The sequence below is a fragment of the Scyliorhinus torazame genome, chromosome 4, assembly GCF_047496885.1.
Source record: "Scyliorhinus torazame isolate Kashiwa2021f chromosome 4, sScyTor2.1, whole genome shotgun sequence".
Classification (NCBI taxonomy): Eukaryota; Metazoa; Chordata; class Chondrichthyes; order Carcharhiniformes; family Scyliorhinidae; genus Scyliorhinus; species Scyliorhinus torazame.
Genome location: NC_092710.1, coordinates 203,922,029 through 203,946,943, shown reverse-complemented (window position 1 = coordinate 203,946,943; position 24,915 = coordinate 203,922,029). Strand labels below are relative to the sequence as shown.

Genomic DNA, 24,915 nt, shown 5'->3' with positions numbered 1-24,915 from the left:
GCGTAAAAAACTTGCCTCGTACATCTACTCTAAACTTTGCCCCTCTCACCTTAAACCTATGCCCCCTAGTAATTGACCCCTCTACCCTGGGGAAAAGCCTCTGACTATCCACTCTGTCTATGCCCCTCATAATTTTGTATACCTCTATCAGGTCGCCCCTCAACCTCCTTCGTTCCAGTGAGAACAAACCGAGTTTATTCAATCGCTCCTCATAGCTTATGCCCTCCATACCAGGCAACATTCTGGTAAATCTCTTCTGCACCCTCTCTAAAGCCTCCACATCCTTCTGGTAGTGTGGCGACCAGAATTGAACACTATACTCCAAGTGTGGCCTAACTAAGGTTCTATACAGCTGCAACATGACTTGCCAATTCTTATACTCAATGCCCCGGCCAATGAAGGCAAGCATGCCGTATGCCTTCTTGACTACCTTCTCCACCTGTGTAGCCCCTTTCAGTGATCTGTGGACCTGTACTCCTAGATCTCTTTGACTTTCAATACTCTTGAGGATTCTACCATTCACTGTATATTCCCTACCTGCATTAGCCCTTCCAAAATGCATTACCTCACATTTGTCCAGGTTAAACTCCATCTGCCATCTCTCCGCCCAAGTCTCCAGACAATCTAAATCCTGCTGTATCCTCAGACAGTCCTCATCGCTATCCGCAATTCCACCAACCTTTGTGTCGTCTGCAAACTTACTAATCAGACCAGTTACATTTTCCTCCAAATCATTTATATATACTACAAAGAGCAAAGGTCCCAGCACTGATCCCTGTGGAACACCACTGGTCACAGCCCTCCAATTAGAAAAGCATCCCTCCATTGCTACCCTCTGCCTTCTATGGCCTAGCCAGTTCTGTATCCACCTTGCCAGTTCACCCCTGATCCCGTGTGACTTCACCTTTTGTACTAGTCTACCATGAGGGACCTTGTCAAAGGCCTTACTGAAGTCCATATAGACAACATCTACTGCCCTACCTGCATCAATCATCTTAGTGACCTCCTCGAAAAACTCTATCAAGTTAGTGAGACACGACCTCCCCTTCACAAAACCGTGCTGCCTCTCACTAATACGTCCATTTGCTTCCAAATGGGAGTAGATCCTGTCTCGAAGAATTCTCTCCAGTAATTTCCCTACCACTGAAGTAAGGCTCACCGGCCTGTAGTTCCCGGGATTATCCCTGCCACCCTTCTTAAACAGATAAACATTAAAAATAAAGGAATGAAGTTACATCGATAGCAAGATGCGATATAATAAAGGCATAAAATCTGTGTGGGTAGAGTTGAGGAATTGCAAAGGTAAAAAGACCCTGATGGGAGTTATGTACAGGCCCCCTAGCAGTAGTCAGGATGTGGGGCAGAAAATAAATCATGAGATAGAAAAGGCATTTTAGAAAGGCAATATGACAATAATCATGGGGGACTTCAATATGCAGGTGGACTGGGAAAATAAGGTTGACAGTGGATCCCAAGAAAAGGAATTTGTGGAATGTCTTAAGAGATGGTTTCTTGAAGCAGCTTGTGACAGAGCCGAATAGGGAACAGGCAATTCAAGATTTAGTGATGCGTACAAACTACTAATACTCATAAGTTATCCTGGAGCTACTGCAAGTATGACTATCCACTAACATGGTAACTCCCAACTCCCTGAGGCACAGAGTCAACTGGTAGGTTTACACTGCCACCTGTTGGTCAGAGGTTGTGTACATTATTATATACAAGATTGCTTATGCAAACTTGATTAGGGAACTTAAGATGAAGGAACCCTTAGAGGGCAGTGACAACAATATGATAGAATTTATCCTGCAGTTTGAGAGGAAGAAACTGGAATCAGATATAATTGTATTACAATTAAACAACTACAAAGACACAAGGGAGGAGCTGGCCAGTGTTGATTGGAAGGGGAGCCTAGCAGGGAAGACCGTGGAAGGGCATTGGCAGGGGTTTTGGGGGATTATTCGGGAGGCACAAAAAAAGGTTCATTCCAAGGAGGAGGAAACATGCAAAGGGGAGGATGAGGCATCCATGGCTGATGAGGGAAGTCCAGGACAGCATAAAAGCAAAAGAAAAAGCATACAAAGTGGTGAGGATTTGTAGGAAGCCTGAGGATTGGGAAAACTTTAAAAGCGAGCAGAGGACAGTTAAAAAAGAAATAAGGGAGGAGAAGATTAAATCTGAGTGTAAGCTAGCTAGTAATATAAAAGAAGATAGGAAGAGTATTTTTCAATATATAAAAAGTAAGAGAGAGGCAAAAATAGATATTGGACCACTGGAAACTGAGGCTGGAGAAGTAATAATAGGAAACAAAGAAATGGCAGAGGAAGTGGCTAGTTACTTTGCATCAGTCTTCATGGTGGAAGACACCATTGGGATACCAGAACTCCAGGAGAATCAGGGGGCACAGGTAAATGTAGTGGCCATCACTAAGGAGCAGGTTTTGGGGAAACTGAAAGGTCTGAAGGCGGATAAATTACCTGGACCGGATGGACTACATTCCATGGCTCTAAAGGAGATAGTTGAGGAGATTGTAGAGGCATTGGTGGTGATTTTCAGGAATCACTGGAGGCAGGGAGGGTCCCAGAGGGCTGGAAAATGGCAAATGTAACACCGCTGTTTAAGAAGGGTGTGAGGCAGAAGATGGGAAATTATAGGCCGGTTAGCCTGACTTCGGTCATTGGTGAGATTTTAGAGTCCATTATTAAAGATAAGATTGCGGAGTACTTGTAAGTGCATGATAAAATAGGTCTGAGTCAGCAAGGCTTTGACAAAGGGAGGTCATGTCTGACAAATCTCTTCAAATTCTTTGAGCAGGTAACAAGGAAGTAAGACAAAGGAGAACCAGTGGATGTGATCTATTTAGATTTCCAGAAGGCCTTTGACAAGGTGCCATGTAGGAGGCTGTTAAATAAGTTAAGAACCCATGGTATTAAAGGTAAGATGCTGGCATTGATAGAGGATTGGCTAACTTGCAGAAGGCAGAGAGTGTGAATAAAGAGGTATTTTCTGGATGACAGCCAGTGATTAGCGGTGTGCCTGAGGGGTCGTTGCTGGGACTACAACTTTTCACAATATACATTAACGATCTGGAAGAAGGAACTGAGGATACTATTGCTAAGTTTGCAGATGATATAAAGATATGTATAGGGACAGATAGTATTGAGGAAGCAGGTGGTCTGCAAAAGAACTTAGACAGGCTAGGAGAGTGGGCAAAGAAGTGGCAGATGGAGTACAATGTGGAAAAGTATGAGGTTATGCACTTTGGAAGGAGGAATGGAGGTAAAGACTATTTTCTAAATTGATAAATGCTTAGGAAATCAGAAGCATAAAAGGGACTTAGGAGTCCTTGTTCAAGATTTTCTTAAGGTTAATGTGCAGGTTTAGTCAGCAGTTAGGAAGGCAAATGCAATGTTGGCATTCATGTCGAAAGGGCAAGAATACAAGAGCAGGGGTGTACCTCTGAGGCTGTACAAAGCTCTGGTCAGACCCCATTTGGAGTATTGTGAACATTTTTGGGCCCCATATCTAAGGAAGTATGTGCTGGCCTTGAAAAGGGTCCAAGGAAGTTCACAAGAATGATCCCTGGAATGAAAGGTTTTTCATATGAGGAGCGGTTGAGGACTCTGGGTCTGTACTTGTTGGAGTTTAGAAGGATGAGGGGGGATTTTATTGAAACTTGCAGAATACTGCGTGGCTGGATAGAGTGGATGTGGAAAGGATGTTTTCACTGATAAGAAAAATTAGAACCAGAGGGTACAACCTAAGACTGAAGATCGATCCTTCAAAACAGAAATGAGGAGGAATTTGTTCAGCCAGAGGGTGGTGAATCTGTGGAACTCTTTGTCGCAGAAGGCTGTGGAGGCCAAATCACTGAGTGTCTTTAAGGCAGCGAATGATAGGTTCTTAATTAATAAGGGGATCAGGGGTTATGGGAGAAGGCAGGAGAATGGGGATGAGAAAAATATCAGCCATGTTTGAATGGCGGAGCAGACACAATGGGCTGGGTGATCTAATTCTGCTCCTATGTATTATGGTGCTTAGCACTGAAAAATGAAATGAAAAATGAAAATCGCTTATTGTCACAAGTAGGCTTCTAATGAAGTTACTGGGAAAAGCCCCTAGTCGCCACATTCCGGCGCCTGTTCGGGGAGGCTGGTACGGGAATTGAACCCGCGCTGCTGGCCTGCCTTGGCCTGCTTTAAAAGCCAGCTATTTAGCCCACTGTGCTAAACCAGCCCTTGCCTCAGTTGCCTCAGCAGCCAGTGATCCCTCACGGTGCTGCGGACCCGGGTTCGATTCCGACCCCGGGTCACTGCCTGTGTGGAGTTTGCACATTCTCCCCGTGTCTGTGTGTGTCTCACCCCGACAACCCAAAAGGATATTCTGGGTAGGTGGATTGGCCTTGTTAAATTGCCCCTTAATTGGAAAAAAAGAATTGGGCACTCTAAATTTATTTTTTTTAAAAAGAAGTTCCACAGATGCCTGCATGACAGCAGCTGTACAGTTCTGCAAAACCTCCACGTCTGGCTGTGCCTAGCCATTGACCACATCTCAAATTGTTGAGGGGGCAGGGGGAAGTCTCCTGCAACTCTTAAAATGGTGTGAATAAGAGTTCTCCTACAGCATGGAATTTCCTTAGGAAATTGACCTTTTTTTTTGCATAAATCAGGTTTCCTGCAATCTTGGGATCATCCAAAGGTTCAATAATCTGCAGCAGGTTAAGATTCAACAAATGACTTATAACTGATCAATGCTTCATCAGAATAAATGTCACTATGCTATGTTATAAATCCAAGATCTATTTTCAACAATGTTGGGAAGACTCGATGAGGTGACTTTCATGTTTAGACTTGGATGATAACCTGACAGAGTGGAGTTCCTGGGGCGAAATTCTCCCCCAATGGCGGGATGCCCGCCGACTGGCGCCAAAGCCGGCGCAAATCAGACGGGCATCGCGCCGGCAAAAAGGTGCGGAAGTCTCCGCATCTTTGGCGGCCTAGCCCCAACATTGAGGGGCTAGGCCGACGCCGGAGGGATTTCCGCCCCGCCAGCTGGCGGAAATGGCGTTTGTTGCCCCGCCAGCTGGCGCGGAAATGCGGCGCATGCGCGGGAGCGTCAGCGGCCGCTGTCAGTTTCCCAGCGCATGCGCGGGAGCGTCAGCGGCCGCTGTCAGTTTCCCGCGCATGCGCAGTGGGGATAGTCACTTCCGCCTCCGCCATGGTGGAGACCGTGGCGGAGGCGGAAGGGAAAGAGTGCCCCCACGGCACAGGCCCGCCCGCGGATCGGTGGGCCCCGATCGCGGGCCAGGCCACCGTGGGGGCACCCCCCGAGGTCAGATCGCCCCGCGCCCCCTCCCAGGACCCCGGAGCCCGCCCACACCGCCTGGTCCCGCCGGTAAATACCAGGTTTGATTTACGTCGGCGGGACAGGCAATTCCTGGGCGGGACTTCGGCCCATCCGGGCCGGAGAATCCAGCGGGGGGTCCCGCCAACCGGCGCGGACGGATTCCCGCCCCCGCCCAATCTCCGGGAGCGGAGACTTCGGCGGGGGCGGGATTCACGGCGGCCAACGGCCATTCTCCGACCCGGCGGGGGGTCGGAGAATGACGCCCCTGATCTTTATGAACAAACAAAGATAGTGGACAACTGGTTGAGTTTAAAGGATTTCAATGAAAGGTTGACAACAATGGCTATTATATTCTTCCTAATACATTGAAATTCAGACTTTAATTACCCCGAATGATGTGTTGCTATTCTCTCGGCTAATAAAACTGGAATAATAATATTATTTCAAAAATCAATCTGACAATTTAAAACAAATCTGCAGAAATTAAGTTTGGAAATCATTTTTGGATGTCACCTTCATTTTAAGGACCACCACTGGAAATCCTAAAATATCGTACACACCTCTGTCTGCATCAATGGTGCCAACGTGGAGATGGTTAACAGCTTCAAATTCCTAGATGTGCACATCACTAACAATCTGTCCTGGTCCACACACGTCAACACTACGACCAAGAAAGCACAACGGCGCTTATACTTCCTCCGAACACTAAGAAAATTCAGCATGTTTACATTGGGTCTTACCAATGTTTACAGATGCACCTTAGAAAGCATCCTATCTGGCTGCATCACAACCTGATATGGCAACTGCTCCACCCAAGACAGTAAGAAACTACAGAGAGTCATGAACACCACCCAGTCCTTCACGTGAACACACCTCCCATCCATTGACACAGTCGATACCTCCTGCTGCCTTGGGAAAGCGGGCAACATAATCAAAGACCCCTTCCACCTGGGTTATTCTCTCTTCCAATCTCTTCCATCAAGCAGGAGATACAAAAGTCTGAGAACACGCACAAAAAGGTTCAAAAACAGCTTCATCCGCTGTGATCAGACTCCTGAATGAGCCTCATTACACATCTTCACTACCGAGTAGTACTACACTCAGTATGCTTCACCCGATGTCTGTGTCTTATGTATTTACATTGTGTATTTATGTATGTCCTATGTTTTTCATGTCAGGAATTATCTGTCTGGACTGTACGTAGAACAATACTTTTCACTGTACCTTGGTACATGTGACAATAAATCAAATCAAAATAACAACATGTGCTAATCTCTTACCATTTCTTTTCTGTCGTTTGAGATGGATTTGAATATTACTGTCATCTGTTAAGGAAATATCTTCTGTCTAAATGATAATACATTGAGGTTATTGGATTGCACAGGTCAGTAAAAAATATTGCAATATTCACAACATTAACCAGTTCTTTAGAAGCAACAGTGAAGATATGTTTTATGTTAGAATGTTGCCTCCGTTGAGTTCATACATCCAATTTCAGAAAGTTTGTCCGATTAAATAATGACAGTTGTGATTAATAAACTGAACACAAATTTTACTTTAAAAAAAAACACACATTTTATTAAGATATTTGTAATTTTATAATAATAACAAGAACAGAAAAGAAAGAAAATCCAAACAAAAACGTAGTACATACATAATTTCCATCCCTAACAGGTCCATCCTACCCTTAACAGTTAACAGTTAATTTTCCCCGAAGAAGTCGATAAATGGCTGCCACCTCCGGACGAAGCCTAGCGTTGACCCTCTTGTGGTAGTCACCACCGATGTATATATTGAAAACAGAGGATGTCGGTGTAGGTGTGTTACGGTAAGGCCCTGTACTACAGGCACGGGGGTAGTTCCCTGCCTGCTGGCTCCGCCCAGTAGGCGGAGTATAAATATGTGTGCTCCTCGTACAGCAGCCATTTCGCCAGCTGCTGTAGGATGCCACACGTCTTAGTGTAATAAAGCCTCGATTGCATTCAACTCTAGTCTTTGTGTAATTGATCGTGCATCACCTCTTAGGGCGAACTTGATTTTCTCAAGACTGAGAAACCCAGCCATGTTGCTAACCCAGGTCTCTGATTTTGGGGGCTTCGAGTCCCTCCGCGCTAGCAATATCCATCTCCGGGCTACCAGGGAGGCAAAGGCCAAGACATCAGCCTCTCTCGCCCCCTGGACTCCCGGATCTTCTGACACTCCAAAAATCACCACCTCTGGACTCGGGACCATCCGTGTTTTTAGTACCGTGGGCATGACATCTGCAAAACCTTGCCAGAATCCCCTAAGCTTCGGGCATGCCTAAAACATATGGACATGATTTGCTGGCCCCCCCATACACCTCGCACACCTGTCCTCTATCCCAAAAACTTGCTCATCTGGACCACCGTCATGTGTGCCTGGAGAACTACCTTAAATTGTATCCGGCTAAGCCTGGTACATGATGAGGATGTGTTAACTCTGCTCAAAGCAAGGGTAGCATGGTGACGAGGTGGGTTAGCCCAGCTGCCTCACGGCGCCGAGGTCCCAGGTTCGATCCTGGCTCTGGGTCATTGTCCATCTGGAGTTTGTACATTCTCCCCGTATTTGCATAGGTTTCGCCCCCACAACCCAAAGATGTGCAAGCTAGGTGGATTGACCACGCTAAATTGTCCCCTTAATTGGAAAACTCTAAATTTATAAAACAAAACTCTGCTCAAAGCATCTGCGCACAGCCCCGCCTCTATCTCTCCCCTTAGCTCATCTTCCCACTTGCCCTTTAGCTCCTCTATCTGAGTTTCCTGCGACTCCATTAGCTCATCTTAGATGGCCGATACCTCCCCTCTCCCATCACTGTTCTGGAAACTACCCTGTCCTGTATCCCCCGTGGTAGTAGGTGCGGAAAGGTCGAAACCTGCCTTCGCAAAAAATCCTGCACCTGCAGATACCTGAATCCATTTCCTGCTGGCAGTTCAAACTTCTCCTCTAAATCCTTCAAACAAGGGAAGCTTCCATCTGTGAATAGATCCTCCATCCTCTCAGTCCCTGCTCTCTGCCATCTCCGAAACCCCCCATCCAGCTTCCCAGTACAAACCGATGATTGTAAATCGGGACCCAGACCGATGCTCCCTCCACTCTCATATGTTTCCTCCACTGCCCCCAGGGCCGCCACTACAACCAGGCTTGTAGAGTACCGGGCCGGCAAGAATGGCAGAGGTGCCTTTATCAATGCCCCCAGACATGTATGATGTTGCCTCCACTCACTCCCATACTGACACTACCCACTACCCACTTCCTAATCACGTCTATATTTGCCGCCCAGTAATAGTTGCTTAAGTACGGCAGTGCCAGCCCACCCTCCCCTCGACGACGATCCAGCAAACACTTTCTTCACTCGCAGGGTTTTACCCATCTACACAAAGCCCAAAATCATCTTATTTAAACGTTTAAAAAAGGCCCTTGAGATAAAGATTGTGAGGCACTGAAAAACAAACAGAAATCTGTGGAGGACCGTCATTTTCACTGTCTGTACCCTCCCCGCCAGTGACAGCAGGAGCATGTCCCATCTTCTAAAGTCCTCCTACGTTGCCTCTACCAGACGGGTCACATTTAACTTATGTAGTGTCTCCCATTCCCGTGCCACATGGATTCCCAGATAGCGGAAGCTCCCTCCCACTGCTCTAAACGTCAGCTCTCCCAGTCTCCTCTCCTGCCCCTTCGTCTGTATCGCGAACATCTCACTTTTCCCCATATTCAATTTATACCCCGGAAACCGGCCAAATTCCCCGAGAACATAGAACATAGAACAGTACAGCACAGTACAGGCCCTTCGGCCCACGATGCTGTGCCGACCATTTATCCTAATCTAGGGTCAACCTAGCCTACACCCCTTCAATTTACTGCTGCCCATGTGCATGTCCAAGGGACGCTTAAATGTCCCTAATGACTCAGACTCCACCACCACTGCTGGCAGGGCATTCCACGCACCCACCACTCTCACCCATAAAAACAACTCTGTTACTTCTGCACCTTTCCATGATCTGCCACCCAATCTGTTCCTGGATCTCTCTGCTACTATTGGGCCATCTGTAGAAAACTCCCAATAAAGTGACTGTTCCTTTCTTGTTTTTGACTTCCACCCATACTGACTCCGTAGACAAACCCTCCTCAACTACCTCCTTTTCAGTAGCTTTGATGCACTGCCTAAGTAACAGTGCCACGCCCCCTCCTCTTTTACCTCCCTCCCTATTCTTCTGAGAACATCTAACAACCATTCCTGCCCCTGTAAAATCCATGTCTCCGTAATGGTCACCACAATGGCCAAGTAATGATCCATGCTCTAAGTTCATCTCTCTTATTCCTGACAGTTCTTGCATTGAAACAGACACACTGAGTGCAACTTTGCCCAAACAACGGTCTATCCTTCCTCACAGACTCGCTGCATACTATTTCTACCTGTTCAACAGCTGCCCTATCCCCTGATCCATAGCTCTGGTTCCCATCCCCCTGCCAAACTAGTTTAAACCCACCCGAAGAGCTCTAGCAAATCTCCCACCCAGGATATTGGTGCCGCTTCAGTTTAGGTGCAATCCGTCCTTCATGTACAGGTCCCACCTTCCCCAGAAGATATCCCAATGATCCACATATCTGAAGCCTTTCCCCCTGCACCAGCCCTGTAGCCATGTGTTCAGCTGCACTCGCTCTCTGTTCCTTGCCTCACTTGCACCGGTAGCAATTCTGAGATCATTACTCTGCTTGTCCTGCTCTTTAGCTTCCAACCTAACTCCCTAAAATCACTTTTTAGATCCTCATCCCTTTTCTTAGCTATGTCGTTGGTGCCTATGTGCACCACGACTTCTGGTTGCTTCCCCTCCACCTTAAGAATCCTGTAGACTTGATCCGAGACATCCTTGGCACCCGGCAGGCAACATACCTTCCGGGAGACTCGTGCGCAACAACAGAATCTCCTATCCGTTCCCCTAATTAAGTCTCCTATCACTATTGCTTTTCTATTCTCCCCCCTTCCCTTCTGAGCCACAGAGCCAGGCTCTGTGCCATGGACCTGACCATTAAGGCCTTCCCCCGGTAGGTCATCCCCCCCCGACAGCATCCAAAATGGTATACTTGTTTTGAAGGGGAACGGCCACGAGGGATCCCTGCACTGTCTGCCCCTTCGTATTCCTTCCCCTGACTGTAACCTACTTGTGTCCTGCATCTTGGGTGTGGCTATCTCCCTGTAACTATCACCCCCTCTGCCTCCCGCATGATCCGAAGTTCATCCAGCTCCAGCTCCAGTTCCCTAACGCGGTCTCTGAGGAGCTGGAGTTGGGTGCACTTCCCGCAGGTGTAGTCAGTGGGGACACCGGTGGTATCCCTCACCACCCACATTGTACAGGAGGAGCATGCAACTGCCCTAACCTCCATCCCCTCTGATCTGAACTCCCGAAGAGATTTAAAGGGAAAAAAAAGAAAAGATTAAACACCCGTTCAGCCCTTAAAAAAATATATATATACTGCTACTACTCTCCCAAATGAACCCTCTAAAATTGGTGATTCTGCTAAATGATATAAAGATAGCTTATTGCCCCCCAAAAACAAAACAAACACAAAAATTTTTAATTTAAAAAAAAACAAAAACAAACAACTCTTACCTTACAGAATGCGCCGGAGCGAGGCGACTCTCAGCGAGCTCTCACAAACAGATCAACTTTTTACTTAACTTATACTCGTTCTAATCTTTTAAAAATTAATTCTAAACCTAACATTATTACTAACCTCTCTCTTTTATCTTCTCTTGTAGGCTTGAACATCCTCCGAGGCCATTGGAGACCTTTTGACCCGACACGACCTGACCTCCGCGACCTGGACGAAGATTGGGCTCAAACTGGAAGTGAAGCCCCGACCTCGATTTGGAGCCGACCCGGACCTCGGAGCTCCAAACCCGGCCTAACTACCGACGCCAGCCCCCCGATCGCCTTGCCCAGTCCCCGGAGCTCCCGACCCGACCCCCGACGGCAAGACCCGGCCCAACGCGACCCCGAGAGACCCGCCCAGCGACCCGACCTACCTGATGATGGAAGAAAGAAAAATCCATGTGGTGGCTCGACCGGGCCTATTTCAAGATCTGACCCCAGGAGCGCCCAGGGAGGGAACAGACCACAGGACCCAGCCCAACCTGCCTCAGGAAGCCCCTGCCCACGACCCAGGACCCCCGAAACGGCGGAGACCGCGCACGAGGACCCAAACGCGCTGCAAGGTATTCCCGTGCCCACAGAACGCAAACATGCCCCCCTAGCAACCCCTCTATTTCAACCAGCACCCGGGACCCTGCCAGACGCGACACCAGATATGTAGACAATGCCCTGGTCCCCGCCAGCGCCCTGGACCCCGCCAGACGCAACCACCTACCTTCCACAAGAGCTGACGTCGGCCATCGGATCCCAGGATCATCCAACAGCAGCCGCCGACCGAAGAAGCGAGGGAAACGCGGCGGTCTGCAGGTTAGACTGAAGCAATGCGGTTTCAAGACCCCTCTCCCCAGCATACTCCTGGCAAACGTCCAAGCGATCGAAACAAGCTGGATGAACTTAACGCCAGACTTACCTCTCAGAGGGAAGTAAGAGACTGCTGTGTACTCTGTTTCACAGAGACATGGCTCACCCCTGCCTCACCGGACTGTGCCATACAACCTGAAGGCTTCTCAATTCACCGGGCGGACCGCACGGCATCATCAGGCAAAGCGAAGCGTGGAGGGGTTTGCCTCCTCATCAACTCCTCCTGGTGCTTGGATGTGGCGACTCTGGCGACCTACTGCTCCCCAGACCTGGAATACCTGACCGTGAAGTGCCGCCAATATTATCTTCCACGTGAGTTCACTTCAGCCATTATCACAGCGGTCTACATCCCACCCCAGGCAGTAGTGAGGAAGGCGCTGGACAAACTATACACAGTAATAAACAACGAGGAAACAGAACACCCGGAGGCCTTGTTCATTGTGGCCGGAGACTTCAACAAGGCCAACCTCAAGAGTGTACTGCCAAAATTCCACCAGCACATCTCCTGTCCCACCAGGGGCGACAACACTCTTCACCACTGCTGCTCAAAAATCAAGGGCGCCTACCGTTCCATCCCCCGACCGCACTTTGGGAAATCAGACCATACGACGGTGCTCCTTCTCCCGGCATACAAGCAGAAACTCAAGCGGGAGGATCCAGCTAAGAAGGTTGTGCAGTGCTGGTCTGAGGAGACAGAAGAGCTCTTACGTGACTGCTTAGAGACAGTGGACTGGCCCATATTTAAGAACTCAGTGACCAACTTAAATGAGTATGCCACCACCGTCACAGACTTCATCAGCAAATGTGTGGACGACTGCGTGCCAAAGAAAGCAGTACGTGCGTTCCCCAACCAGAAACCATGGCTCAATCGCGAGATTGACTCCCTACTGAAGGACAGATCTGAGGCGTTCAAGGCAGACGACCCTGACCTATACAAGAAATCCAGGTACGACCTCCGCAAAGCCATCCGGAATGCCAAGAGAGAATATCAAACCAAGCTAGAGTCACAGACAGACTCTCGGCGGTTGTGGCAAGGACTAAACAACATAACGGGCTACAAAGCGAAGCCGAACAGTATCTCTGGCAGCAGCGCACCCATCCCCGATGAACTCAATGCATTCTATGCTCGGTTCGAGCAGGTAACCAACAATCCGCTGGCGAGTGCCCCAGCAGCCCATAATTCACCCATACCCACCATCACAGCTTCCGAAGTCAGATTGGCCTTCCTGAAAGTGAACCCTCGGAAGGCGACGGGCCCAGACGGGATCCCTGGTCGTGCACTCAGAGCCTGCGCGGACCAGCTGGCAGAGGTATTCTCGGACATCTTCAACCTGTCCCTACTCCACCCCGAGGTCCCAGAAGACCACCATCATACCGGCACCAAAGAAGAACCAGGCAACGTGCCTCAATGACTACCGACCAGTGGCCCTGACTTCAGTCGTAATGAAGTGCTTCGAGAGGTTGATCATGAAGCGCATCACCTCCATACTCCCAGAATGCCTTGATCCACTGCAATTCGCATACCGCTGCAACCGGTCCACATCAGACACCATTTCCCTGGCCCTACACTCATCCCTAGGGCATCTCGAAAACAAGGACTCCTACATTAGACTCCTATTTATTGACTACAGCTCCACGTTCAACACCATAATCCCAGCCAAGCTCATATCAAAGCTCCAAAACCTAGGACTTGGCTCCCCACTCTGCAACTGGATCCTCGATTTTCTGACCAACAGACCACAATCAGTAAGAATGAACAACAACACCTCCTCCACAATAGTCCTCAACACCGGCACCCCGCAAGGCTGCGTACTTAGCCCCCTACTCTACTCCCTGTACACACACGACTGCATGGCAAAACTTGGTTCCAACTCCATCTACAAGTTTGCTGACGATACGACCATGGTGGGCCGGATCTCGAATAACGATGAGTCCGAATACAGGAGGGAGATAGAGAACCTAGTGGAGTGGTGTAGCGACAACAATATCTCCCTCAATGCCAGCAAAACTAAAGAGCTGGTAATTGACTTCAGGAAGCAAAGTACTGTACACACCCCTGTCAGCATCAACGGGGCCGAGATGGAGATGGTTAGCAGTTTCAAATTCCTAGGGGTGCACATCTCCAAAAATCTGTCCTGGTCCACCCACATTGACACTACCACCAAGAAAGCACAACAGCGCCTATACTTCCTCAGGAAACTAAGGAAATTCGGCATGTCCACATTGACTCTTACCAACTTTTACAGATGCACCATAGAAAGCATCCTATCAGGCTGCATCACAGCCTGGTATGGCAACTGCTCGGCCCAGGACCACAAGAAACTTCAGAGAGTCGTGAACACCGCCAAGTCCATCACACAAACCTGCCTCCCATCCATTGACTCCATCTACACCTCCCGCTGCCTGGGGAAAGCGGGCAGTATAATCAAAGATCCCTCCCACCCGGCTTACTCACTCTCCCAGCTTCTTCCATCGGGCAGGAGATACAGAAGTCTGAGAACACGCACGAACAGACTCAAAAACAGCCTCTTCCCCACTGTCACCAGACTCCTAAATGACCCTCTTATGGACTGATTTCATTAACACTACACCCTGTGTGCTTCATCCGATGCCAGTGCTTTTGTAGTTACATTGTATATGTTGTGTTGCCCTATTATGTATTTTCTTTTATTCCCTTTTCTTCTCATGTACTTAATGATCTGTTGAGCTGCTCGCAGAAAAATACTTTTCACTGTACCTCGGTACACGTGACAATAAACAAATCCAATCCAATCCAATCCAATCCAATGTAGCTGCCCTGTGAACCAACTGGAACTCCGCCCTCCGACTCTGCTCCCAGTCAGCTGCACTCTCTGTAAACTCCTGGCTCCCTTCACGCTCTTTGAGGAAATGTACGAAATGAAATGAAAGGAGCACCTTGCTCCCTCCTCACCCAACTCCCTCAGTCACCAAACTCTTGATGTATTGGGTACTCTGGATCTTTGGAGACTGCGTTTACCTTAGCAGTAACATAGACAGGCTACCAACACTTGTAATAGTACAACTCTATTTTATTTAGAGACAGCAAGTTCTTCATCCAGACGCACGGAACAGCCATGGGGACCAAATTCGCACCCCAATACGCCAACATCTTCATGCACAAGTTTGAACAGGACCTACTCACCGCACAGGACCTTCAACCGACGTTATACACCAGATACATCGATGACATTTTTTTCCTTTGGACCCACGGCGAAGAATCACTGAAACGACTACACGATGACATTAATAAGTTCCATCCAACCATCAGACTCACCATGGACTACTCTCCAAAATCAGTTGCATTCTTGGACACACTCGTCACCATCAAGGATGGTCACCTCAGCACTTCGCTTTACCGCAAACCCACGGATAACCTCATGATGCTCCACTTCTCCAGCTTCCACCCTAAACACATTAAAGAAGCCATCCCCTATGGACAAGCGCTCCGTATACACGGGATCTGCTCAGACGAGGAGGAGCGTAACAGACATCTACAGACGTTGAAAGATGCCCTCGTACGAACGGGATATGGCACTCGACTCATCGATCGACAGTTCCAACGCGCCACAGTGAAAAACCGCACTGACCTCCTCAGAAGACAAACATGGGACACAACTGACAGAATACCCTTCGTCGTCCAGTACTTCCCCGGAGCGGAGAAACTACGACATCTTCTTCACAGCCTTCAACACGTCATTGATGACGATGAACATCTTGCCAAGGTCATCCCCACTACTTGCCTTCAAACAACCGCGCAACCTCAAACGAACCATTGTGTGCAGCAAACTACCCAGTCTTCAAAACAGTGACCACGACACCACACAACCCTGTCATGGCAATCTCTGCAAGACGTGCCAGATCATTGACATGGATACCACTATTACACGTGAGAACACCACCCACCAGGTACGCGGTACATACTCGTGCGACTCGGCCAACGTTGTCTACCTCATACGCTGCAGGAAAGGATGTCCCGAAGCGTGGTACATTGGCGAGACCATGCAGACGCTACGACAACGAATGAACGGACATCGCGCAACAATCACCAGGCCGGAATGTTCCCTTCCAGTCGGGGAACACTTCAGCAGTCAAGGGCATTCAGCCTCTGATCTCCGGGTAAGCGTGCTCCAAGGCGGCCTTCAGGACCCGCGACAACGCAGAATCGCCGAGCAGAAACTTATAGCCAAGTTCCGCACACATGAGTATGACCTCAACCGGGACCTGGGATTCATGTCGCATTACATTCATCTCCCACCATCTGGCCTGCGAAATCCTACCAACTGTCCTGGCTTGGTACAATTCACACCTCTTTAACCTGGGGTTACCCCACCTCTGGATCTGTAAAGATTTAATCACCTGCTAATGCTCGCATTCCAAGCATTGTTTGGCATCTTTGAATTTGTCTATATATGTGTTTCTGGAACAGACCTCTTCATTCACCTGAGGAAGGAGCAGCGTTCCGAAAGCTAGTGACATCGAAACAAACCTGTTGGACTTTAACCTGGTGTTATAAGACTTCGTACTGTGCTCACCCCAGTCCAACGCCGGCATCTCCACATCATGGCTTCCCTGTAGATAACAGACCAAACTCCATATGTTGCCTCTGCCGCTCCTTCAGTAACCCCGCCTCCGGGGCCTCCGAATATCTTCTGTCCACCTGGAGCATTTCCCCAACCAACCTATCCATCTTTGCTCGCTCTACCTTCTCCCTATGTGTGCATATCAAGATTAGCTCCCCCCTAAGCACTGCCTTCAGCGCTCCCCAGACCGTTGTTGCTGAGACTTCCCCCGTGTCATTTATTTCCAGATAGTTCTGGATGGACTCCCTCACCCGCCCGCACACCCTCTCATCCGCTAACAGTCCCACATCCAACCTCCATTGTGGGCGCTGCCCTCTCTCCTTACTCACCCGTAAGTCCACCCAATGTGGTACATGGTCCAACGCAGCAATCACCGAATACTCGGTATCAACTACCCCTGTTGGTAAAGCCCTGCTAAGAATTTAAAAAATCAATACGGGAGTATGTTTTGTGCACATGGGAGAAAAAAGAAAACTCCTTCACTCTTGGCTGTCCGAACCTCCATGGGTCTACTCCCCCCATCTGCTCGATGAACCCCTTTAATTCCTTCGCTATGGCTGGCACTCTACCTGTCCTTGATCTCGACAGGTCCAATCTTGGATCAATGACCGTATTAAAGCCTCCCCCCGCCATGATCAGCTTATGCGACTCTCGGTCCGGTATCTTCCCTAACACCCGCCTCATAAATTCCACATCGTCCCAGTTTGGTGCATATATATTCACAAGCACCACCAGCACCTCCTCAAGCTTCCCACTCACCATGATGTATCTGCCCCCCATGTCCCCCCACGCCTACCAGCCAGGTCCTGCCGTGTGGGACCATGTCTGTTTCACTCCGGCGGGACTGGCCAGGAACTGATGGCCACTCGGCCCATCGAGGCCCGGAGAATTGCCGGGGGGAGGGGGGGAGGGGCGCTGCCAACGGCCCCCAACTGGCGTGTCGTAAACCCTGCCCCCGCCCGAAAACCGGCGCCGGACAATACGGCTGCCGGCAGGTTGTCAGAGAATCCCGTCCATGGTCTGTGAAGCCATATAAACATGATAAGTGAGTGGACAACAAGATGGTATATGGATTATAATGTGGGTGGAGTGTGAATTTATTCACTTTGGTTGTAAGAATAGAAAAGGAGAATCGTTTTTAAAAGGTGTAAATGTTGATGTCTAGAGAGACTTGGGTGTACTCAGGCAAGAAAAGAAGAATGTTGGCTTGCAAATACAACAAGTAATTAAGAATGCATGGCATGTTCACTTTTTTTTAAGGGGGCTCAAGTAGAAAAATAAAGAAGTCTAGCTACAACTGTACAGGACTTTGGAGAGACAAAATCTGGATTACTGTGTGTAGTTTTCATCATCATATTTAAAGATGGACATATTTCGTTGAAGGCAGTACAATGAAGGGCCACTAGATTGGTCTCTGAGATTGGAGGATTGACTCATGGTGAGAGGCTCAGTAAATTGGGACTATACTCTATGGAGTTAGAAGAATGAGAGCAGATCTCATTGAAATACATATAAATCTTAAGGTCCATTGGGTAGACACTGAGAGATTGTCTCCGTTGGTCAGGCAATCTAGAATGCTAGGGGAACACAATCTCAAGATAAGGGGTCAATCATTTAGGACTGAAATGAGAAGTTTCTTCAATTTAAGCGTTGTAATTCTTTGTTGGTTGTGGATGCTAGGATAGATAAATTTTAGGTCTCTCAGGAAATCAAGGGATGTAGGGAGCTGGCAAGAAAGTGGAGTTGGAGCCCAAAATCTGCCAAGATCACAATAAATGGCAGAGCTGACTTGACAAGCCCTATGGTCTATTCCGGTTTCTATTTCTGGTCTTCTATTATTGGTGTCTCTGATGAAACCTGATGAAAATATAAAATTTAAAATGACCCACAATCGTGCGGCATGGTGGCACAGTCGTTGCACTGCTGCCTCACGGCGCCGAGGACCGAGGTTCGATCGCGGCTCCGGGTCACTGTTCGTGTAGAGTTTGCACATTCTCCCCGTGTCTGTGTGGGTCTCACCCCCACAACGCAAAAAGATGTGCAGGGTAGTTGGATTGGCCACTCTAAATTGCCCTTAATTGGAAAAAAAGAATTGGTAATCTAAATTTATTGCTTTTAAAATGACCCACTGTTGTTATTGTCATCAGTGTGGAAGGGAAACCCTCGACAAGAATGATTTTGATTGTGGCTGTTGGTTTTTCATACTTGAGCAAATTCGCCGTGCGTGAAGCTTGCATGTTGCTTTCCTTTCAATTAAAGGCGTAGTTTACAAGTTCATAAGTTCATAAGATGTAGGAGTAGAATTAAGCCATTCGGCCCATCGAGTCTGCTCCGCCATTCTATCATGGCTGATATGTTCCTCATTTGCTACCTGCAATGTTACAGACCAAGAGCTGGATTGCAAAATCAGCCAGATTATCTCCTCCCTAGAACACATGATCTAGAGCGGGAGTAGGCAATTTAACCTCCCGAGCTTAACACCCTCAATGTGATCATGATTGATCCTATCCTAACCTCAACTTCACCGTCCTGCCCATTCTCCATAATCCTTCAACCCATTACCAATTAAAAATCTGTCACACTCCTCCTTAAATTTACTCACTGTCCCTGCATCCACCGCACTCTGGGGCAGCGAATTCCACAGATTCACAACCCTTTTGGAAGAAGTAGTATTTCCTCAAATCGGTTTTAAATTTGCTACCTCTTATTCAAAGGTTATGACCTCGTGTTTTAGAGTGCCCCACAAGAGGATGCATCAGCTTCATGTCTACTTTATTCAAACCTTTTATCATCTTGTGTACATCAATTAGATCTCCCTCATTCTTCTAACCTCTCAAGAGTATAGGCTTAAACTGTTCAATCTCTCCTCATACGACAAACCCCTCCTCTCTGGAATCAATCGAGTGAATCTCCTCTGAATTGTCTCCAATGCCACTACGTCTTTCCTCAAATAAGGGGACCAAAACTGTGCACAATACTCCAGGTGCGGTCTCCCCAATGCCTTATATAGTTGCAACAACACTTCCTTACCTTTATGTTCAATTCCTTTCGCTATAAATACCAACAATCCATTTGCTTGCCTTCTTACCTGCTGCACCTGCATGCTAGTTTTCTGTGACTCATGCACAAGGACACCCAGATCCCTCTGCATTGGAGCACCCTGAAGTCTCTCCCCATTTAGATAATAAGTTGCCCTTTCATTTTTCCGATGCATGACCTTACACTCATCGATGTTAAACTCCATCTGCCACATTTTGGCCCACGCTCCTAACGTTTCTATATTCATTTGTAAGGTTCTTATTTCCTCATTGCAACTTACTGTCCCACCTATTTTTGTGTCATCTGCAAATATGGCTATAGATCCTTCTATTCCTGTATCCAAATCGTTAACATAGATTGTAAATAGCTGGGGCCCAACGACCGAATCCTGTGGCACCCTACTAGTTACATCTTGCCTCTTGTCTGTCAGCCAGTCTTCTATCCAAGCTAATACGTTACCCCTAATTCAATGGGATCTCACCTTGTGAATTAACCTTCTGTGCAGCACCTTTTCAAACTCCTTCCGGAAGTCCATCGACAAGAACCCCATTATCCAATTTGCTTGTTACATCTTCCAAGAATTCAAGCGAAACTAGTCAAATATGATTTGCCCTTCATAAAACCATGCTGACTCTGATGGATAGCGCTTTGGCTTTCCAAATGTCCTGATATGACGTCCTTGATAATTGATTCTAAACATTTTCCAACAACAGATGTTAAATTAACTGGTCTGTAATTTCCCACATTCTGCCTCCCTCCATTTTTGACTAAGGGCATTATGTTAGCATTTTTCAAATCCACTGGAACCTTTCCCTTGTCCATGGAATTTTGGAATATCACAACCAATGGATCCACTATCTCTCCTACCACTTCCTTGAACACGGTAGGATGTAGACCATTAGGCTCTGGGGACTTGTCTGCCCTCAATCCCAAGAGTTTATTGAGTATTAATTCCCTGTTGATGCTGATTGTTCCAAGTTTAATCACAGAGTCATCATCACACCCGCTTTTGGGGGCGTGGGGGGAGAGCTCCAATTTTATTTTATTTTATTTATTTTCACACTGAGAACTTGGTGATTGAAGGAGTTGAACAATGGTTGCACCGCGGGTTCAAACAAAAAAAGATTGACGTGATAAACCCGTTCCTTTTTTGGTTGTGAAATTAGCTTTTCCAATCTCAAGCAAAATAACTCTTACTTGAGGTCCATATCAGCAACTTAGGCAAATGAGTTGATCTATGTTTCCCTCCATCCTAAGTATCAAGATTTGGAATGTAGAATCTGCCACCATTCACAATAATATAAATAATTAGTTAATAATTTATTAGCAACACAATTGCGTACATCTATCGCAGTAAGTTTTTTGATAGCAGGTGGAACTTCAGGTGGTAGTTGTCATGATAATACACTCATGCACAAAATGAGATACACACAGGCAGTGACAGACACCCAGTACAGCCAATCAACACACAGGACAGAATACAACCAATCACCAGGCAGAACACTAGAAGGGGGTTTCCCACTATAAAACACACGAGTCATCAGCACTCTGCCTCTTTCCACTGGTGACAACTGTAGTGACAGTCAGGGTGTATATATCAGTTAGCACCTTCTACACGTGGCTCAGAGCTAGTCTGGTCTAGTTAGTTATAGCTAGCACACTTAGATTAGTAGAGTGTCAACCCACAGCAAGCTGTGTGCATTGCTCCAGAAGTTCAACAAAACATATTGAACTAACGTCTAAGTTTGGTGTCTACTTTACAGTACAACTGCACCCAGTTGCAGTCCAGGTTACCCCAGGGTGAATAACACGACATGGTACCAGTAATCTACTTTATCTAAGTGGTTTACCTCGAGTGATTCAGTGACGACCAGCGGGTGCCTTCCAGCGGCATGGAGAAGATCTAGGCCCCTCCACAGCTACGGATTTCCCGCAATCTTGGTGCCAACTGGCGGGTCTTCAAGCAGAGGTTCCTTCTCTACATTGAGGCCTCTGTCCTCGAGGATGCGTCCGATACCAGAAAAATTGGGCTGCTCCTATCAACTGCAGGGGACCAAGCCATCCAAATTTTCAACTCGCTCACTTTTGCCGACGGCGATGACAAGACCAAATTCAAGACCGTTTTAGCTAAATTTGACAGTCACTGTGAAGTCGAAATGAACGAGAGCTTTGAGCGCTATGTCTTCCAGCAACACCTTCAGGGTAAGGGTGAACCTTTCCAATCCTTTATAACTCATCTCCGTATATTAGCGCAGTCCTGCAACTATGGTGACACCGCTGATACAATCATCAGGGATCAGATCGTTTTTGGGGTCCACTCCAACTCTTTGCAGGAGCAGCTCCTCAAAATTAAAAACAATACCCGGGCAGTCGCTATCGAGACGTGTAAAGTGCATGAACAAGTGAGAAATCGGTACTCCCATTTCAAATTGGCAGAACAGGAACAACTTGCCTCCCACGAGGCAGAGAGTGTACAGGCCATCACCCAGATGCGGCACCTCAGTAATGATGAAGGCGGCCATTTTGCGCGCTTTTCCCGGGGTCCCATGCATGCGCACCACGAACGGGAGAACGAAGCGGCCGAAGACCAAACTGGGCAAGTGTGAACGTCGGCTGACCGCACTGCGCATGTGCGACGACGCACGGAGCGTAACGACATCAACGTCATGACGTGCCCGAACTGCGGCACCGCCCACTTAAAGCAGTAATGCCCTGCAAAAGGCAGGCAATGTTTAAATTGTGGGAAGCCTGGACATTTTGCAGCCTTGTGCAGGTCTGCACCACCTGTCAAGGGCCAGCGATCCTATTTCCAACGCAAACGCGTTCGATGTATACAGCAAGGTCTATTGGATTCTGATCCTGGTAGCACTACGGATCCAGAGTACGACTGCCTGGAGTCCCAATATCGTGTGGGCATCATCACTACATGTGAATATGTCTCCTCAAATTCAGCAAGACGCCTATCTATCCTCAATGTGGATTCTGCGAACGAATGGCGTGTTGTCATACACGTAAATCGATGCAGCATCCAGTTCAAGCTGGACCCTGGTGCTTCAGCCAATCTCATCTTTCAAGCTGATTTTGACCGCATTAAAAAGCAACCCAAAATTCTTCCGCCAGCCTGCCAGCTCCTTGATTATAATGGAATGCCATAACTGCATTAGGATCTTGTCATCCGTTTGTCTCCAACAAGCCCATCAATGCCACACTGCAATTCGAAACTGTCAAACCTGACAAGGCATCCCTGCTTCGTGCCCATGCATGCAAGCTACTCAACCTCGTACAGCGAGTCCATGCCGTGTCCTCTTCCAATGTGGATCTTCAGGCTGACATTGATGACATCCTGGCGCAATACCCAGATGTGTTTAGTGTAATGGGTACGCTGCCATACTGCTACAAGATCTTACTCAGGCCTGATGCCACGCCTGTAATCCATGCACCATGCCGGGTGCCGGCTCCTCTGAAGGAACATTTGAAGGCACAGCTGCAGGAGCTCCAAGACCAGGGCATCATCCCCAAAGTGACGGAACCGACTGACTGGGTCAGCTCGATGGTCTGTGTGAAGAAGCCCTCAGGAGAGTTGCGGATATGCATAGATCCCAAAGATCTTAACCGGAACATAATGCGGGAATACTATCCGACCCCGAAGCGGGAGGAACTGACCAGTGAGATGGCACACGGCAAATTCTTCACAAAGCTAGATGCATCGCGTGGTTTCTGGCAGATACAACTGGACGAGTCCAGCAGGAAGCTCTGCACATTCAATACACCTTTCGGAAGGTACTGTTATAACCGGATGCCGTTCGGCATTGTTTCAGCCTCTGAAATCTTCCACAGGATCATGGAGCAGATGATAGAGGGCATTGAGGGTTTGCATGTCTATGTAGATGATGTAATCATATGGTCCACGACTCCCGAGGAACACATATCTCGTCTCAAACAAGTCTTTCAACGTGTCCATGTAAATGGCCTAAAGTTGAACAAGGCCAAGTGCTCCTTTGTCCTCCATCAAGTTGTTGGGCGACCAGATATCCCAGAAGGGTGTGCAACCAGATTCGGACAAAGTCAAGGCCATTAACGCCATGAAGACCCCGGAAGACAAAAAGGCGGTACTACGCTTCCTCGGTATGGTAAACTTCTTGGGAAAGTTCATTCCCAACCTGGCATCACACACCACGGCTCTCAGGCATCTGGTGAAGAAGTCCACTGCATTCCAGTGGCTACCCCCACATCAAGCAGAGTGGCTCGAGCTAAAGGCAAAGCTCACCACTGCTCCGGTACTAGTATATTTTGACCCGGACAGGGAGACAAAAATCTCCACGGACACAAGCCAGGACGGCATTAGTGCGGTGCTCTTCCAGAAGGATGACTCCTCGTCCTGGACTCCAGTGGCTTATGCGTCAAGGGCCCTGATTCCTACTGAACAGATGTATGCCCAGATAGAAAAAGAGTGTCTGGACCTCCTAACCGGCATTGTAAAGTTCCATGGCTACGTCTACGGTCTACCAACCTACACAGTGGAGACTGACCACAGACCCTTGGTCCATATCATTCATAAGGACTTGAAGGTCATGATGCTCAGGCTTCAGCGCATCCTCCTTTGACTTCGCAGGTACGATTTTGAGTTAGTATACATACCAGGCAAGGAGCTAATAATTGGGGATGCCCTGTCCCGCTCCATCACCTCGCCCTGTCAACAGGTTGACTTCATCCACCAAATTGAGGCGCAGGTGCAACTATGTGCCAGTAACCTCCCGGTCTCAGATGAAAGAGTGATCAACATTCGAGAAGAGACAGACAAGGACCCTCTTCTGCAGCGTGTAATGCACCATCTTGCAAATGTTTGGCAAAAAGGGCAATGCCCTCAGTTCTTTAATGTCAAGGACGACCTGACAGTCATCGAGGGGATCTTCCTCAAGTTAGATCGTATCGTTATTCCTCGCAGCCTGCAGAGCTTAGTGCTCAAACAAATCCACGAGGGACACCTCGGTGTCGAAAAGTGTAGGCGCAGGGCCCGGCAAGCTGTCTATTGGCCTGGAATCAACCAGGACATATCCAACATGGTCCTCAATTGTGCGACTTGCCAGCGTTTCCAGCCTGCTCAGGCAAAAGAAACACTCCAGCAACACGAGATCGTGACCTCTCCGTGGTCCAAGGTAGGAATCGACCTTTTTCATGCCAATGGGCGTGACTATGTGCTCATCATAGATTACCTCTCAAGTTACCCGGAAGTTGTGAAGCTATCAGAGCTCACATCAAGGACATTCATCAAGGCATGCAAGGAGACATTTGCCAGGCACGGTATTCCACTCACTGTCATGAGTGACAATGGTCCCTGCTTCCACAGCCAAGAATGGTCCAATTTTGCCAAGTCGTACCAATTCAAACACATCACC

At 48.0% G+C, this 24,915-nt stretch overlaps 1 protein-coding gene across 1 annotated transcript in view; it reads right to left on the bottom strand.

Annotated features, from left to right (window-relative positions):
- The window catches only part of LOC140410702 (adhesion G-protein coupled receptor F1-like), a 540,253-nt gene that overhangs the window by 440,804 nt on the left and 74,534 nt on the right, over positions 1-24,915 (bottom strand). Inside the window, exon 3 of the mRNA XM_072499141.1 lies at positions 6,627-6,693. Within this exon, the coding sequence (XP_072355242.1) occupies positions 6,627-6,693 (67 nt within the window). The remainder of the gene's footprint in view (positions 1-6,626; positions 6,694-24,915) is intronic.